Source organism: Coregonus clupeaformis, chromosome 27 (genome assembly GCF_020615455.1).
Source record: "Coregonus clupeaformis isolate EN_2021a chromosome 27, ASM2061545v1, whole genome shotgun sequence".
Taxonomy (NCBI): Eukaryota; Metazoa; Chordata; class Actinopteri; order Salmoniformes; family Salmonidae; genus Coregonus; species Coregonus clupeaformis.
In genome coordinates this window covers 6,488,086-6,505,034 of record NC_059218.1, presented here as the reverse complement: position 1 = coordinate 6,505,034, position 16,949 = coordinate 6,488,086, and the positions used below count along the sequence as shown (strand labels likewise).

The 16,949-nt window shown below is 45.8% G+C and overlaps 1 protein-coding gene across 1 annotated transcript; it reads left to right on the top strand.

Moving 5' to 3' along the window:
• Nucleotides 1-85: 85 nt before the first annotated feature.
• LOC121541772 (inositol polyphosphate 5-phosphatase K-like) lies at nucleotides 86-10,285 on the top strand. Its single transcript, XM_041851061.1, has 13 exons — nucleotides 86-771; nucleotides 2,485-3,108; nucleotides 3,539-3,646; nucleotides 3,837-3,945; nucleotides 4,587-4,703; nucleotides 5,140-5,315; nucleotides 5,748-5,859; nucleotides 6,132-6,241; nucleotides 6,380-6,590; nucleotides 6,799-6,936; nucleotides 8,618-8,683; nucleotides 8,830-8,934; nucleotides 9,109-10,285. The coding sequence occupies exons 2-13, from the start codon at nucleotides 2,489-2,491 to the stop codon at nucleotides 9,571-9,573; spliced, it is 2,337 nt and encodes a 778-aa protein (XP_041706995.1). The 5' UTR covers nucleotides 86-771; nucleotides 2,485-2,488; the 3' UTR covers nucleotides 9,574-10,285.
• The last annotated feature ends 6,664 nt before the right edge of the window (nucleotides 10,286-16,949 follow it).

The following is a 16,949-nucleotide window of genomic DNA, read 5'->3' as shown; positions in this document are numbered from 1 at the left end:
CTTTAAATGCGCTCAAGCATAGTGGTCACGCGGGTCCCCAACTCCGGGCGCTCTTGCGCAGTGTCCAGTAGGATAACAACTAGGCTATAGGCTACACGCCTGTGCACTTTAAGGTAGCCTACCTGCCTGACATTTTAATTCTGCGCAGTTCATTTATAGAAACCTAGTCACAACGTCTGCTGAATTTGGAGGTTGAGATTTATTGGGTGCATTTATTACGGTCTCACTCTCTCTATTCTCAATGAGATATTATCGGGACGCTGTGTGAGTGATGTGGGTTCCCCTCTAGGAAAACAGTTGCACCGGTCAGGCAGCAGGTAAGCGGGATCGAGGCGCAGGCAGCTGTCCCGTTAACTGGGAAGTCTGCATCACGCGCACAGACGCTCCTCTAGTAGCCTATTTATTTAAATGAGCTAAACACACATCTCAAGGATGATATGTTGACTGGAAATAAGGCACTAGGCTACTGTCTTTTCACGTTTTATGACACTAAACTCGCGTACCGGGACCGGCGCCCGGTTTTTCACATTTGACAGCTCGCGCAAGCGTCACTGACTGCTGTCATTCTCCACGGTATCTACTTGTCTCTCCACGGTATCTACTTGTCATTCCCGTAGTAGATATTTCAGATGAGTCGAAGAAAACCGTAAACCGTAAAGTCCTGTCTTTTTGACGATTGAAAGAAAGCCTAGATGTTTGGATAAGTCTATGTTACCATGCCCTGCCTTGCGCCAGTTTGAACCGATTCCTTGTTCACCTTTCAGATAAAAGGTAAGGTATTTGTCGGAGTGTGCGCAGCCCTACGGCAGGCATCTGTCTGTAGGCTATGTGATTATTAATGTATGTTGATTGATGATCATACATTCTTATTTTTTATTTTCTATAGTTAAAATATGTCCGTGTGCCCCAGCAGAGAGGTGCATGGCTGAGTAGAGCTGTATTAAGTGATGTTATAGATCTGTTATAATCTTTGATGTGTGTCAGATGGGTAGAATATCATCTCTAGGCCATTACAGTAGTAATCCACCGATTTGACTCCACCTCTGCTGAAATAGCCATTATCAACAACATTTGTGGTGGCTTTTCACTTTCCAATATATTGATGTATTGACACACCTTCAATGACCACAACCACAATCTATTATGTTTAGGCTACACTTGCACAAGCAAGTGGTCACATGTGCCCTTCAATGTCATAAATAAATCAGGGGGGTCAGGGCCAGCTCTAGCATTTTGGGGGCCCTAAGTGAGATTTGGTTGTGACTGTCAGTGACTGACAAAACAAGAGAAAAACTGTGGATGCACAACCACATTTCGAACTTGCACCTTGTGTATTCTACTATTCTAACTCTCAACAGTAAATTGAGACCCCAACTGAGTAATATAATAATAATTGTTTTTTGGGGGGGTCGGGGGCCCCCTAGCAGCTGGGGGGCGACCGCTTATACCTGGAGCCGGCCCTGAGGAGGGTATTTTATTTCTGTAGGTCAGAGGACAAACAATGTGGTTGGTAAGTGAGCTGTCATACCTGTCACTGGCCTATAGGCTATTTCTCATAGCGAGGGGGACTATCACTATGTAGAGCACTAAATGTCATGTGACCCGTCTGTTGGCATTTGTGTTGTGCACTGTTTCCCTCTATATCTGCTGCTGCAGTGGGTTAGTGTTCCATCTCTTACAGACACTCTCGCTGCCACAGAAAGTGTGTGTGTTAGAGTGTATTAGAGAGAGACCTAGCTAGTTCTAACTGAGGCAGAGGAGCATGATATATTGGTTTCATGCACAGAAAAGCCCATCTTCCCCCCTCCATCTCCATAACATACAGTAGTTGAAAGGGAAGATGCAAGGAGGGAATGGGGTAGAAAGATGGTTGGGGGACTGAAATATGTTGCTAAGCAACAGGGAAGTAGACCAGGATGGGGGTAGAAAGTTGGTTCCCACCAGCCTGCCTGTGGTTCAGTATGGTGATGATGTCAGCAGTGGTGTCTGGGGACTGGGGGGCAGGAGGTGGACAGGTACTCAATGTGAGCCAGCTCCCCCCACCTGCTTCTGGCTCCATGCCTATCCCCCCTCCCGTTGGGCCACAGGGCTCTGTGATAGATGGAGAGACAGTCTGTGACCAGAGGGAGGACGAGGGAGGGGGTTGTGAAGGACAAACAAACACAGGTCACTCATCTTCTCATTCTACATTGGTATCAGTTACACACCAGAGGAGTCTGGTGGGAGGAGCTATAGGAGGACAGGCTCATTGTAATGGCTGGAATGGGATCAATGGAACAGAGTTAAACACGTTGTTTCCATGTGTTGGATGTGTTTGATACCATTCCATTGATTCCTTTCCAGCCATTACAATGAGCCCGTCCTCCTATAGCTCCTCCCACCAGCCTCCTCTATTACACACCCAGCCCAGCAGACTGCACATTCCTCTCTTTATCTCACAATTACTCTCCCATCCCTACACTATGATTTGTGGTTACTAATCAGGTTGATGGATCAAATGCAGCATAAACAAAGCAGCACAGATCCAGCCAGACCCTCTGGACAACCTGGGAGGAATGCTTTTCCAGGACCTGCTCCACCCCTGCAACCAACAGCCCAGGACAGCTCTATCACCAGTCCCATAGGGGGGTCTGGGAAACTCCCAGGACTGGGTCCAGTTCAGGCGTCAGGTGTACGTGAGATGCCAAACCAGGTGAGGCCGGAGAATGTAGAGCCTGGGTCCAGTCCTGCAGTTCCAGTCAATATCAGCCGTCCCAGACCTACTGCACTAAATTCCTCCAGAGGTTCCGAGACTGATATGAAGGATAAGGCCTCTATTCCAAACCGCATTCCTGGACCACACAGCCCCATCTTCCTGTCCCAGTCCCCCACAGAGTCTTCCCTGTTGTCCCGCAGCCCTCAGAGTCCTCACAGCACTCAGCCTTACACCGGCCAGCCTTTCCTCATCCCCCAGCCTAACCTGCCTCAGCCCTGCCTCACCCCGCCATCTAGCCTCAGCCCCAAACCAGGCTCCAGTCCACAGCCCCAGAGGACAAGCTCCACTTGGGGCGCTGTGGAGAATCAGCCACAGACTGACAAGACTGAAGGAGAAACGGATCACGGTTTCAGGTGAGACAGATCACGAATGATGATGCCAAGTACTATTTTAGTAGCATGCCCACTGAATGACATTTGTTCTAACGTTTCTACTCCCTGACTAAATATAGTAACATGTTGTTGTCTCCATGGAGATAGTTTTCTCTTTCTGTTCCTTCACAACCACAAAAATCACTGCTACTGATAATTGATTGTTGTTCCTGTAGGTGCAGAGTGTAGTCTCCATTTACCCTAGGGTAAAGGCATTGGCTATAATATCTTCACTGGTCAATGTACAGTATGAGTTCAACACTTAACATTGAGCTATACATTATTACATAATAATTACATTGTAACTACACAGTTATGATTGCAAATCACTGTAAAGTGAAAGTAATGTAGGTGTTTGCATAACTACTGATAATGTAGGATGTGCATGCCCACCTGTGTTGTCCTCTAATAGGGTGCACATTGTCACATGGAATGTGGGCTCTGCTGTTCCCCCTGATGACATCGCCACTCTATTTGGGCCGCATGCTGGCGATGGGAGCACAGACATGTTTATCATTGGGTGAGATTCTGCTCCAATCACAATGGTGCCAGAGGGAAAGCCTTGAATGTCTCCTCCATCATATCTCTATCATGTTCTGATCTCTCCTCTACTACCGATGTCACCTCATCTATTCATCCAAACATTTTCTCATTCCTCTTCTGCTCCCACTGAGTTATGAGTCGTTATTCCTTTCTTCCTCCCCACTCAGGCTACAGGAAGTGAACTCTATGATAAACAAGCGGCTGAAGGACGCTCTCTTCCACGACCAGTGGAGTGAGCTCTGCATGGACACACTCAGTCGCTTTGGATATGTGCTGGTCAGTAAAGAGTTAGCTCGCTATGATGTGCCAGTCACTGTCTCAATCTCTATGGGGACAGTTACACATGACAGTCGTGACATACAGAGTATAATGTCAAACATATTATCTAACGGTTTATCTTCTTAATGTTATTTATTCTTTCTCTCTCTCTCTCTCTCTCTCTCTCTCTCTCTCTCTCTCTCTCTCTCTCTCTCTCTCTCTCTCTCAATTCAATTCAATTCAATTCAATTCAATTCAATTCAATTGAAGGGCTTTATTGGCATGGGAAACGTATGTTAACATTGCCAAAGCAAGTGAAGTAGATAGTAAACAAAAGTGAAATAAACAATAAATATTAACAGTAAACATTACACTCAGAAGATTCAAAAGAATAAAGACATTTCAAATGTCTATACAGTGTTGTAACAATGTGCAAATAGTTAAAGTACAAATGGGAAAATAATAAACATAAATATGGGTTGTATTTACAATGGTGTTTGTTCTGTCTTCTCTCTCTCTCTCTCTCTCTGTCTCTGTCTCTGTCTCTGTCTCTGTCTCTGTCTCTGTCTCTGTCTCTGTCTGTCTCTCTCTCTCTCTCTCTCTCTCTCTGTCTCTGTCTCTCTCTACCCTTCTCTTCACATCCTCCTTCATCACTATAGGTGGCGTCCCAACGTATGCAGGGGGTGCTGTTGCTGGTGTTCTCTAAATTCTGCCATCTTCCATTCCTGAGGGGGGTGCAGACAGAGAAAACACGCACAGGTCTCGGGGGCTACTGGGTGAGTGTCACCCCTGGCAACCCCTGCTCTAAAATAGGAGCTTGTCTGTAAATGCACAGTCCAGAAACACTTGTTCACAAATAGTTTTTAGATTGCATTAAAATATGTTAATATGCCAGGGAGAGAGAGAACGAGTGTGTGCGTGTGTGGGGCGGGGGAGGGTGTGTGTGTGTGTGTGTGTGTGTGTGTGTATGTGACCTTCCTGTGCGTGTTAATGTCAGCATCACTACTGGCTGCTGGTGCAGTCTCCTTTTCTCTGAGGTCAGTGCAGCAGGACTGTCAGGCTGTCTGGTTCTCTGATACCATGCCATCTGTCCTTTCATCCTTATCACAGTGGATATTTGATTACAGAGACCTGGAGAGCATCCATGTTTCATCTATCAGTGTGTGTTACATTTTCACACTCTCTCTCTATCGCTCTCTTCCCCGCTCCCAGGGTAATAAAGGGGGTGTAAGTGCAAGGATGACGATGTTTGGCCACCCGGTGTGTTTCCTGAACTGTCACCTGCCGGCTCACATGCGGAACTTGGAGCAGCGCATGGAGGACTTTGAGAGCATCCTGCAGCAACAGCAGTTTGAGGGCACGACGGCCTCGGGTGTGCTGGACCACGAGTGGGTCATTTGGATAGGGGAGGGCTGATGTAAACAGTATGTGTAGGGCCAGGAGTTTTTCCCACTTGACCACCGGGCGGCAGGTAGGAAAAACTCTCATAGATCCTTGGACCAGTAACCGAAAGGTTACTAGTTCGAATCCCTGAGCACTTAACCCTCATTTCTCCCGGGTTGCCGTCAATAATGGCTGATGCCATGCCATGACCCCACTCTCTGAGGATGTCTCAGGGGTAGTTGGGATATGCAAAAAACACATTTCCATTTCACCACACATGTAAATGTGTGAAACAGGACAAATAAAATAACCCCCTATTTGACCTATGAGCTTTTTCCTTGGTCATATGGTCATGAAATACTCCTAATTATGTGTTCTGATGATCAGTCGTTGGCTCATGGAGTGGTCAATTAAATTGTTCTTTGTTCTTCTCCCAGCGTGGTGTTCTGGTTTGGGGATCTTAACTTCCGCATTGAGGACTATGACATTCATGTAGTGAAGAGTGCCATTGACAGCAATAAGCTCCCTTTGCTGTGGGAGCGAGACCAGGTGAGAAAGCTGTAGAATCTATTTATTTGACATGAAAAAAAGTCCAAATGGAATTTTCTGGAAGTCATGATTATCTTTGGAAACAATGACTGTTGATTCATTACCAACAGAGGGAGCTATAGCACCACAAAAAATGAACCTACGCCCAATAAAATGTACTCACTCAGTAGTCAAGCGAGCTACTTTGATGATTAATTGGTATTCTGTCTCTTTCCCGCTGTCTCTCTCTCTCTCTCTCTCTCTCTCTTCATTCCCACATGTTTGTTTTGCAGCTCAACATGGCCAAAAACAGTGAGTCCATCTTAGACGGCTTCTTGGAAGGCCCTCTCAAATTCCCCCCCACATATAAGTTTGATGTGGGGACACACACATACGACACCAGGTATGTGATGCTGTGTAGAGCAATACATGGTTTGTGATTGATGTGATGCTTCCTTGTGCAGAAAAAGTACTGACCTCTATTAACTGATTCACTGACCTCTATTTCCCACTTTTATCTATCTCTATGTCCCTCTCACAGCAGTAAGAAGCGAAAGCCAGCATGGACAGACCGTATCCTGTGGCGTCTGCGTTGTACGGGCTCTCCTGTTCCTACCCACAATGCCGCTCTGCAGCGCGGCCTAACCTCGTGGCTGGGTGGGGCAACAAAGGTGGTGCAACACTCCTACCGCAGTCACATGGGCTACACCTGCAGCGACCACAAGCCTGTCTCTGCTGTCTTCTCATTACATGTAAGTCCAACCTCCCTGTGACCCCTGAACTCTCACCCCAGCAGTCACACTGTTTGATGTTTATCCAGATATGGTGAAAAACCTTCACAGTTACTGTTACATTATAACTTTAGTATGGCGTCACATCATTAGAATCACCCTCTGAAATTATCTTTCTTTCGATCTGTCTCTGTCTATTTATTTTTCACTATCATACTCTCTCCCCCAGTTCCCATTCAAAGTGGACCTTCCTCTTGTAACGTTAGAGTATGAGAAGGAGTGGACTAAAGTTTCTGACGCTACAGTCAGATTCACTGTGAGGTCCAACTTCCAGCGCAGTTCATGGGACTGGGTTGCAATATACAAGGTAACTGTGACTTCAACTTTAAAGCAGTGAGATTTCATATTTTCTCTCACACATACCTACAGTGACTTCAGAAAGTATTCACACCCCTTTACTTTTTCAAATTCCTTTGGTGTTACAGCCTGACATTTTTATTGATAAAATGTCTATTTTTTTAATCACTGGCTTCCACAATATACCCCATAATGTCAAAGTGGAATTATGTTTTTAGACATTTTTACAAATTAATAAAAACTGAAACCTTGAAATGTCTTGAGTCAATAAGTATTCAACCGCTTTTTATGGTAAGCCTAAATAAGTTCAGGAGTAAAAAGGTGCTTAACAAGTCACATAATAAGTTGCATGGACTCACGTGAGTACTCTGTGTGCAATAATGACAATAATATCATTTTAAAATCACTACCTCATCTCTGTACCCCACACATACAATTATCTGTAAGGTCCCTCAGTCGAACAGTGAATTTCAAACACAGATTCAACCACAAAGCCAGGGAGGTTTTCCAATGCCTCGCAAAGAACGGCAGCTATTGGTAGTTGGGTACAAATTTTAAAAAGCAGACAAGAATATCCCTTTGAGCATGGTGAAGTTATTAATTACACTTTGGATGGTGTATCAATACTCCCAGTCACTACAAAGATGCAGGCATCCTTCCTAACTCAGTTGCCGGAGAGGAAGGAAACCGCTCAGGGATTTCACCATGAGGACAATGGTGACTTTAAAACAGTTACAGAGTTTAATGGCTGGGAGAGGAGAAAACTGAGGATGGATCAACAAAATTATAGTTACTCCACAATACTAACCTAATTGACAGGGTTAAAATAAGGAAGCCTATACAGAATACAAATATTCTAAAACATTTATCCAGTTTACTAAAGTAATGCTGGAAAATATTTGGCAAAGCAATTAACTTTTTGTCCTGAATACAGTGTTATGTTTGGGGCAAATCCAATACAACACATTACTGATAGTGGTGGCTGCATCATGTTATGGGTATGCTTGTAATAGTTAAGGACTGGGGAGTTTTTCAGGATAAAAAAGAAACAGAATGGAGCTAATCACAGGCAAAATCCTAGAGGAAAACCTTGTTCAGTCTGCTTTCCATCATACACTGGGAGATTAATTCACCTTTCAGCAGGACAATAACCTAAAACAGGCCAAATCTACACTAGAGTTGTTTACCAAGAAGACAGTGAATGTTCCTGATTGGCTGAGTTACAGTTTTGACTTAAATCTACTTGAAAATCTATGGCAAGACCTGAAAATGGTTGTGTAGCAATGATCAACAACCAATTTGACAGAGCTTGAAGAATTTTGAAAATAATAATGGCCAAATGTTGCACAATTCAGGTGTGGAAAGCGCTTAGAGACTTATCCAGAAAGACTCACAGCTGTAATCACTGCCAAAGGTGCTTCTGCAAAGTATTGACTCAGGGGTGTGAATACTTATGGAAATTAGATATTTATGTATTTCATTTTCAATACATTTGCTAACATTTCTATGGGGTACTGTGTGTAGATGGGTGAGAGAAAAAAATATATTGAATCCATTTTGAATTCAGGCTGTAACGCAACAAAATGTGGAAGAAGTCAAGGGGTATGAATACTTTCTGAAGGCACTGTAGGTTATTAGGTCTATGTTTAATTGTTCCATGGTCAATTGATGTCTGTGGTTTTTCTTCACAGGTTGGGTTCAAACATCACAAGGACTATGTAGCATATGTGTGGGCCAAGGCAGATCATGGGTCACAGGTATGATACAAAGCCTGACAAACATACACTCACAACCAACCTCAGAGATCCATTGAGATAATAACATAAATCCACACACACCCACTTACTATCTTTCCATTCTCTCTATTTTGTTCTTCACTCTCTTTTTCCCTTTCTCTCCTCAGGTGACATTTACAGAGGAGGATTTACCCAGGGATGCAGGGGAATACATTTTGGGTTTCTACAGCAGCAACATGAACACTATTATCGGAGTGACATTGCCCTTTCAGGTCAGGATCCTTTCCGCAGTTTTCCTTCCTGTGTTGTTCAATGAACAGAGAATAAAGCAGTTGCTTTCTGCCATTCAGTTCTGCTGGATACAGTATTTCTCCTTTTCTCCTCATTTTGTTCCCTCACACCATTTACTCTTACTCTCTTCTCCAACCTTCCTCCATCTCCCATAGATCCATGTTCCTGTGCGCAGCCCGACAGCCCCACCAGTATGCCGCTCAGACAGTTCTGACGTCAGCTCGGAGGATGACAGCACACTGGTCCTGCTGGCCCCTGCTAGCTCCCGCAGCCCAAGCCCTGGAAAAAACAAACATCGCCACCGCCGCAGCTGCAGTCCTGCTCACTCCAACACCCCCATGCCCTCCCTGCAGGGCCTCAGCTTGCACCCACGGCCCCTAGAGGGGCTCCCAAGCAGCCGCTCGCCCTGCTCTGCAGCTAAGAAGGAGCGCCTGGTCTCCCCCCAGGACACCCTGCCGTCGCCCATCAGCCCACTCACGCCCCGCAGCCCTGTGTCCCCCGGGGGTGGGGTCTCAGCCCCAGAGGCTCTGATCGCTGCCATCCTGGGGGAACACAGGCCAACTCAGGTCACCCCCACAGGGGGCAGGTCACCAGGCAAGACTGGAGAGACAAGTTTATGAGAAGCCCAACCAACAGTCTCTGTGGGGTCATGAATGTGCACAGACATTAAGATAAGACTGTTGAAATGAGGCCAGTAAAGACCATATGATTATAGAATCTAGGGCTGATATGGTCCACTATTCTGATGATGATCTGACCCCACACTGTCACTGCAATCATAAAAGCAGTGCATTGTATGACTTGTAGTTTGCAACATTCCACATGGTAGTGAACCAGTTGTATCTGTTTCTTAATATACTTATCAGTGACTTCATGCCATACATACACTGTGTGTACTTTGGAGTCAGGAGCTAGTCCAAATCGATAACAGTCTATGTCTTACCCCAAGAAGTGCTTTTACAGACTCATATCAATACTCTATGTACACAATAAATGTAAAGCCAAAGCAAGAGTAAATCTGCAATGTACAGTACTGTTGTTGTTATCGTAAGTTTAAGGGATGTCTATATGCCCAACCCATATGGGCCTGGATCACTTGGTGTGGTATGATATCCATCTTTCCATACCCCCAAGCTCCAACTGATATTAAACCACTCCAAGTGGTTTGATTCTGAATCTCTCCATCTTGTGTATATGTGTGTAGAACTGTACATGTTTGAGAGAAAAAAACATTCCTGTCTTATTTTCAGAGTGATAAGGCTTCTAATGGTTTGGTGGTTTGTTTTGGTTGTGGAAATATTAGTTGTGTGAGGGTGTGTGAGGAAAATAAAATGGTCAACCTGAGAAAGAGACTTCTGATTTTTGATATCATGCACAGAACATTCAATGGGACAGCTCGTAATTATGATGTGCAAAGAGTCCACATAGGCTAATGGCCAATCCTCAAAAAGGGCTTTCGTTTTTGAGATACCCCTACCCAGGGTAGAACAAAACATAATCATGTTGTTTCACATCACTTATGTCTCCCATTTATGAAATGGATGGTTGTGTAAAAATATTTCACTGCAAAAGTGGTTCAATTGATAATGTGACACACACCCTAAACTCAAAAAGTGCAGAATAATGCCGGGCTGGAGGGGGGATCGGCTAAATAAGTTCATGGAACCCTATATTGCAAGCTCTAATATTGCTAAAATGTGGAATACACGTAGTCTGTTGTCTGCCCTACATACACAAACACACATCATAAGGATATCTTGAAGCATATCATATTGGCAATATAGACATAGAGATACAATAGGCAGAATTATCAACTACAAATATTTATGATGAGCGTAAGCTTTCGTTTTTGGTAGCTGATTAATAGACAACTTTCCAAGTAACTTATTCAGTTCTGTATGGTCCTGCCTGAAGAAAATACATGAAGTGCCTTCAGAAAGTATTCATATCTCTTGGCTTATTCCACATTTTGTTGTGTTACAGCCTAAATTCAAAAAAGATTAAGTGAAAGTGAAAACATGTTTTTTAAAATTTTTTGAATCACAAAATTAAATGAAACAGAAATATTTCATTTACGTAAGTATTCACACCATTGAGTAAATACATGTTAGAATCACCTTTGGCAGCGATTACAGCTGTGAGTCTTTCTGGGTAAGTCTCTAAGAGCTTTGCACACCTGGATTGTACAATATTTGCACCTTATTCTTTTAAAAATTCTTCAAGCTCTGTCAAGTTGGTTGTTGATCATTGCTAGACAGCTATTTTCAAGTCTTGCCATAGATTTTCAAGTAGATTTAAGTCAAAACTGTAACTCGGCCACTCAGGAACATTCACTCTCTTCTTGGTAGGCAACTCCAGTGTGTATTTGGCCTTGTGTTTTAGGTTATTGTCCTGCTGAAAGGTGAATTTGTGTGTTTTAAAGCAGACTGAACCAGGTTTTCATCTAGGATTTTGCTTGTGCTTAGCTCTATTCCGTTTCTGTATTATCCTAAAAAACTGCTCGACTGAGGGACCTTACAGATAATTGTATGTGTGTGGTACAGAGATGAGGTAGCCATTCAAAAATAATGTTAAACACTATTATTGCACACAGAATGAGTCCATGCAACTTATTATGTGACTTGTTAAGCAAATATGTACTCCTAAACATATTTAGGCTTGCCATAACAAAGGGGTTGAATACTTATTGGCTCAAGACATTTCAGCTTTTCATTTTTCATTAATTTGTAAGAATTTCTAAAAACATCATTCCACTTTGACATTATGGGGTATGGTGTGTAGCCCAGTGACACAAAATTTCAATTTAATCAATTTTAAATTCAGGCTGTAACACAGCAAAATGTGGAAGACGTCAAGGGGTGCGAATACTTTCAGAAGGCACTGTACAGTATACATGTTTATTTTTTTATGTTGTGGCTATTGTAATCTGCTCTGAAGGAAACACCCCCTGAACTCAAAAAGTGCTGAATAATTCCTGGCTGGAGGTGGGATGGGTCACATAAGCTCATGTGTCACGCCCTGGCTCTGGGGACTATTATATGTTGAGCCAGGGTGTTCGTTTCTATGTTTAGTGTTCTATGTTCTTGTTCTAGTTCATGTGTTTCTATGTTGGCCGGGGTGGTTCCCAATCAGAGGCAACGAGAATCAGCTGTTGCTTGTCGTCTCTGATTGGGAACCATACTTAGGCAGCCTGTTTTGCACTTGTCATTTGTGGGATCTTGTTCCGGAGAGGTTTGTGTTTTGTTAACCTTAGGACTTCACGTATCGTTTTGTTGTTTTGTTATTGTCATTAAGTACTCATTAAAAGATGTACGCATATCACCCTGCGCCTTGGTCCGTTGCTTACGACGATCGTGACAGAAGATCCCACCAAAACAGGACCAAGCAGCGTGTTTCGGAGCAAACGCCGGGTAAGGAACTGGAGAAGTTGGCGATGTCCCAGATGGGCGAATGATGGTCTTGGGAGGACATGTTCGCGGGAAAATGGCCATGGGCTAAAGTTAAAGCCCTGGCGAGAGAGGAGGTACGGCGCCAACAGGGCCGTCGTCGGACAGGCGAGAGGCAACCCCAAGACATTTTTTGGGGGGGGCACACGGCATGGACGACGGGGCTGCTGGAGGCAGCTACAGGGCGAGTTTGTGGACTATGAGAGGAGGCCACCAGGTTACGGGGGCCATTGGTCAGGAGGGAGAAGGAGTGTGGAGGCACGGCGAGAGGAACTGAGTAGGCAGCAGAGGGAGCGGAGGTTTATGAGGAAACCCAGTCCCGCTCCTCGCACCAAGCAAGTGGTGTGTGTCACCAGTCCGGTCCGTTCCTGATTCCCGCACAAGGCCAGTGGTGTGTGTTCCCAGTACGGTCAGGCCCGTTCCTGCTCCCCGCACTAAGTTAGTGGTGCGTGTTCCCAGTACGGCCCAACCCGTTCCTGCTCCCCGCACTAAGATAGTGGTGCGTGTTCCCAGTCCGGCCCGACCCGTTCCCGCTCCCCGCACTAAGTTAGTGGTGCGTGTTCCCAGTCCGGCCCGACCCGTTCCTGCTCCCCGCACTAAGTTAGTGGTGCGTGTTCCCAGTACGGCCCGACCCGTTCCTGCTCCCCGCACTAAGTTAGTGGTGCGTGTTCCCAGTACGGCCCAACCCGTTCCTGCTCCCCGCACTAAGTTAGTGGTGCGTGTTCCCAGTCCGGCCCGACCCGTTCCTGCTGCCCGCACTAAGATAGTGGTGCGTGTTCCCAGTACGGCCCAACCCGTTCCTGCTCCCCGCACTAAGTTAGTGGTGCGTTTTCCCAGTACGGCCCAACCCGTTCCTGCTCCCCGCACTAAGTTAGTGGTGCGTGTTACCAGTCCGGCCTGGCCAGTTCCTGCCCCTCGCACCAAGCCTATGGTGCGCATCGCCAGCCCGGCCCGGCCTGTTCCTGCCCCTCGCACCAAGCCAGTGGTGCGCGTCGCCAGCCCGGCCCGGCCTGTTCCTGCCCCTCGCACCAAGCCAGTGGTGCGCGTCGCCAGCCCGGCCCGGCCTGGCCTGTTCCTGCCCCTCGCACTAAGCCAGTGGTGCGCGTCGCCAGCCCGGCCCGGCCTGTTCCTGCCCCTCGCACCAAGCCAGTGGTGCACGTCGCCAGCCCGGCCCGGCCTGTTCCTGCCCCTCGCACCAAGCCTGTAGTGCGCGTCGCAAGCCCGGCCCGGCCTGTTCCCGCCCCCCGCACCAAGCCTGTGGTACGCGTCGCCAGCCCGGCCCGGCCTGTTCCTGCCCCTCGCACCAAGCCTGTGGTGTGCGTCGCCAGCCCGGCCCGGCCTGTTCCTGCTCCCCGCACCAAGCCTGTGGTGCGCGTCGCCAGCCCGGTCCGGCCTGTTCCTGCTCCCCGCACCAAGCCAGTGGTGCGCGTCGTCAGCCCGGTCCGGCCCGTTCCTGCTCCCCGCACCAAGCCAGTGGTGCGTGTCGTCAGTCCGGCACAGCCCGTGCCTGTTCCACCGGTGCCTGGTCAGGTACCGGTCAGCTGCTCCACACCGGAGCCTAAGCAATCCGCTCCACCGATGTCCAGTCCAGCTCCAGCCAGCGGGACCAGACCAGGGGCGCTACGGGGGGTAGCCAGGGAGTGGTGGTCACGCCCCGGAGCCGGATCCGCCTCCGAGGCGGAATGCCCACCCGGCCCCTCCCCTGTTGGGTTTAGTTGGCGCGGTCGCAGTCCGCGCCTTTGGGGGGGGGGTACTGTCACGCCCTGGCTCTGGGGACTATTATATGTTGAGCCAGGGTGTTAGTTTCTATGTTTAGTGTTCTATGTTCTTGTTCTAGTTCATGTTTTTCTATGTTGGCCGGGGTGGTTCCCAATCAGAGGCAACGAGAATCAGCTGTTGCTTGCTGCGCCTTGGTCCGTTGCTTACGACGATCGTGACATCATGTAACCCAATACTGATATTGATAGAATTTGAAATACATGTAGTCAGTTGTCTGCACTACATACACAAACAAACAGCATCAGGATATCTTAATGCATCTTGGAATTACAGTCCTGTAGACACAGAGATACAATAGGCAGAAATATCAACTATTTATGATGAATGTAAGCTTTACTTTTTGGTAGCTGATTAATAGACAACTTTCCAAGTCAAATTTGCTCTCATTCAGTGCTGTATGGTCCTGTCTGACAAGAATACATACAGTTACATATGTGTTTTGATGTGTTGGCTATTGTAATCTAATCGGCTCTAAGACAAACAAGTGGGGTCAGACACAAAAAAACATAATTTTTTCCCGTCAGAAATACATTATTTATATAAGTATTCAGACCTTTTGCTATGAGACTCGAAATTGAGCTCAGGTGCATCCTGTTTCCATTGCTCATCATTGATTGGAGTCCACCTGTGGTAAATTCAATTGATTGGACATGATTTAGAAAGGCAAACACCTGTCTATATAATGTCCCACAGTTGACAGTGCATGTCAGAGCAAAAACCAAGCAATGAGGTCGAAGGCACAGATCTGGGGAAGGGTAACAAAACATTTCTGCAGCAATGATGGTCCCCAAGAACACAGTGTCCTCCATCATTCTTAAATGGAAGAAATTTGGAACCACCAAGACTCTTCCTAGAGCTGGCTGCCCGGCCAAACTGAGCAATCAGGGGAGAAGGGCCTTGGTCAGGGAGGTGACCAAGAACCTGATGGTCACTCTGACAGAGCTGACAGTTCCTCTGTGGAGATGGGAGAACCTTGCAGAAGGTCAACCATCTCTGCAGCACTCCACCAATCAGGCCTTTATGGTAGAAATGTGGTTTTGGAAAGGCACAAGTTTAGACAAAGAGCACAGGCTCAAGACGGAACTATTGATGCTTATGTGAATACATTAAGAGAACTGGCTAAATCATGTGAGTTTGATGCACTGGAATCAGACATATTGAGGGATCAGCTAGTGGACATACAGTTGAAGTTGAAAGTTTACATACACTTTGGTTGGAGTCATTTAAACTCGTTTTTCAACCACTCCACAAATTTCTTGTTAACAAACTATAGTTTTGGCAAGTGCAAATCAATCCCAGAACAACAGCAAAGGACCTTGTGAAGATGGTGGAGGAAACAGGTACAAAAGTTTCTATATCCACAGTAAAACAAGTCCTATATCGACATAACCTGCTCAGCAAGGAAGAAGCCACTGCTCCAAAACCGCCATAAAAAAGACAGACTACGGTTTGCAACTGCACATGGGGACAAAGATCATACTTTTTGGAGAAATGTCCTCTGGTCTGTTGAAACAAAAATAGAACTGTTTGGCCATAATGTCCATCGTTATGTTTGGAGGAAAAATGGGACAGCTTGCAAGCCGAAGAACACCATCCCAACCGTGAAGCACGGGGGTGGCAGCATCATGCTGTGGGGGTGCTTTGCTGCAGGAGGGACTGGTGCACTTCACAAAATAGATGGCATCATGAAGAAGGAAAATTATGTGGATATATTGAAGCAACATCTCAAGACATCAGTCAGGAAGTTAAAGCTTGGTCGTAAATGGGTCTTCCAAATGGACAATGCATACTTCCAAAGTTGTGGCAAAATGGCTTAAGGACAACAAAGTCAAGGTATTGGAGTGGCCATCACAAAGCCCTGACCTCAATCCTATAGAAGATTTGTGGGCAGAACTGAAAAAGTGTGTGCGAGCAAGGAAGCCTACAAACCTGACTCAGTTACACCAGCTCTGTCAGGAGGAATGGGCCAAAATTTGGGCCACCAATGGGCCACCCAACTTATTGTGGGAAGCTTGTGGAAGGCTACCCGAAACGTTTGATCCAAGTTAAACAATTTAAAGGCAATGCTACCAAATACTAATTGAGTGTATGTAAACTTCTGACCCACTGGGAATGTGATGAAAGAACTAAAAGCTTAAATAAATCATTCTCTCTACTATTATTCTGACATTTCACATTCTTAAAATAATGTGGTGATCCTAACTAACCTAATACGGGGAATCTTTACTAGGATTAAATGTCAGGAATTGTGAAAAACTGAGTTTAAATGTATTTGGCTAAGATGTATGTAAACTTCCAACTTCAACTGTATTTGCATACAAAAGACTGAGAGATAAATTGCTGCAGGAAGAAGGGTTAACACTACAAAGAGCTCTCACCGTTGCTAGAATATTTGAAGCAGTACAGGCAGAAATAAAAGTGCTTTCTGATAATTTTGGCAAGGCTAAAGACAGACATGTTAATTTTACTGGAGGACGTGCAAATGCTAATAAACAGAGAGGCAGAGCACAAAATGGAAACAAAAGCACTGATGCAGAGGAAGGCAATAGCGACACTAAGTGTTTCAGATGTGGACTGACAACACACAAAGCAAATGAATGTGGAGCTATAGCAGCTAAATGCTTGTACTGTAAGAAAGCAGGCCATTATGCAAGGCTGTCTGTAGAAAAATTTAAGACAATTCAAAAGAACAAAAGCAAGGTGACAAAAATAAAGACAGAGACAAAGCTAAAACTGACAAACCAGTTAGAGCTGTGAATTAATCTGAATCT

Bases quoted from the DNA above. Each gene is read 5' to 3' on its own strand.
- LOC121541772 (XM_041851061.1), top strand. From the start codon at position 2,489: ATGGATCAAATGCAGCATAAACAAAGCAGCACAGATCCAGCCAGACCC. The intron at 6,591-6,798 runs GTAAGTCCAACC...TCTCTCCCCCAG, and splicing joins CTGCTGTCTTCTCATTACAT to TTCCCATTCAAAGTGGACCT. The intron at 8,935-9,108 runs GTCAGGATCCTT...CATCTCCCATAG, and splicing joins GAGTGACATTGCCCTTTCAG to ATCCATGTTCCTGTGCGCAG.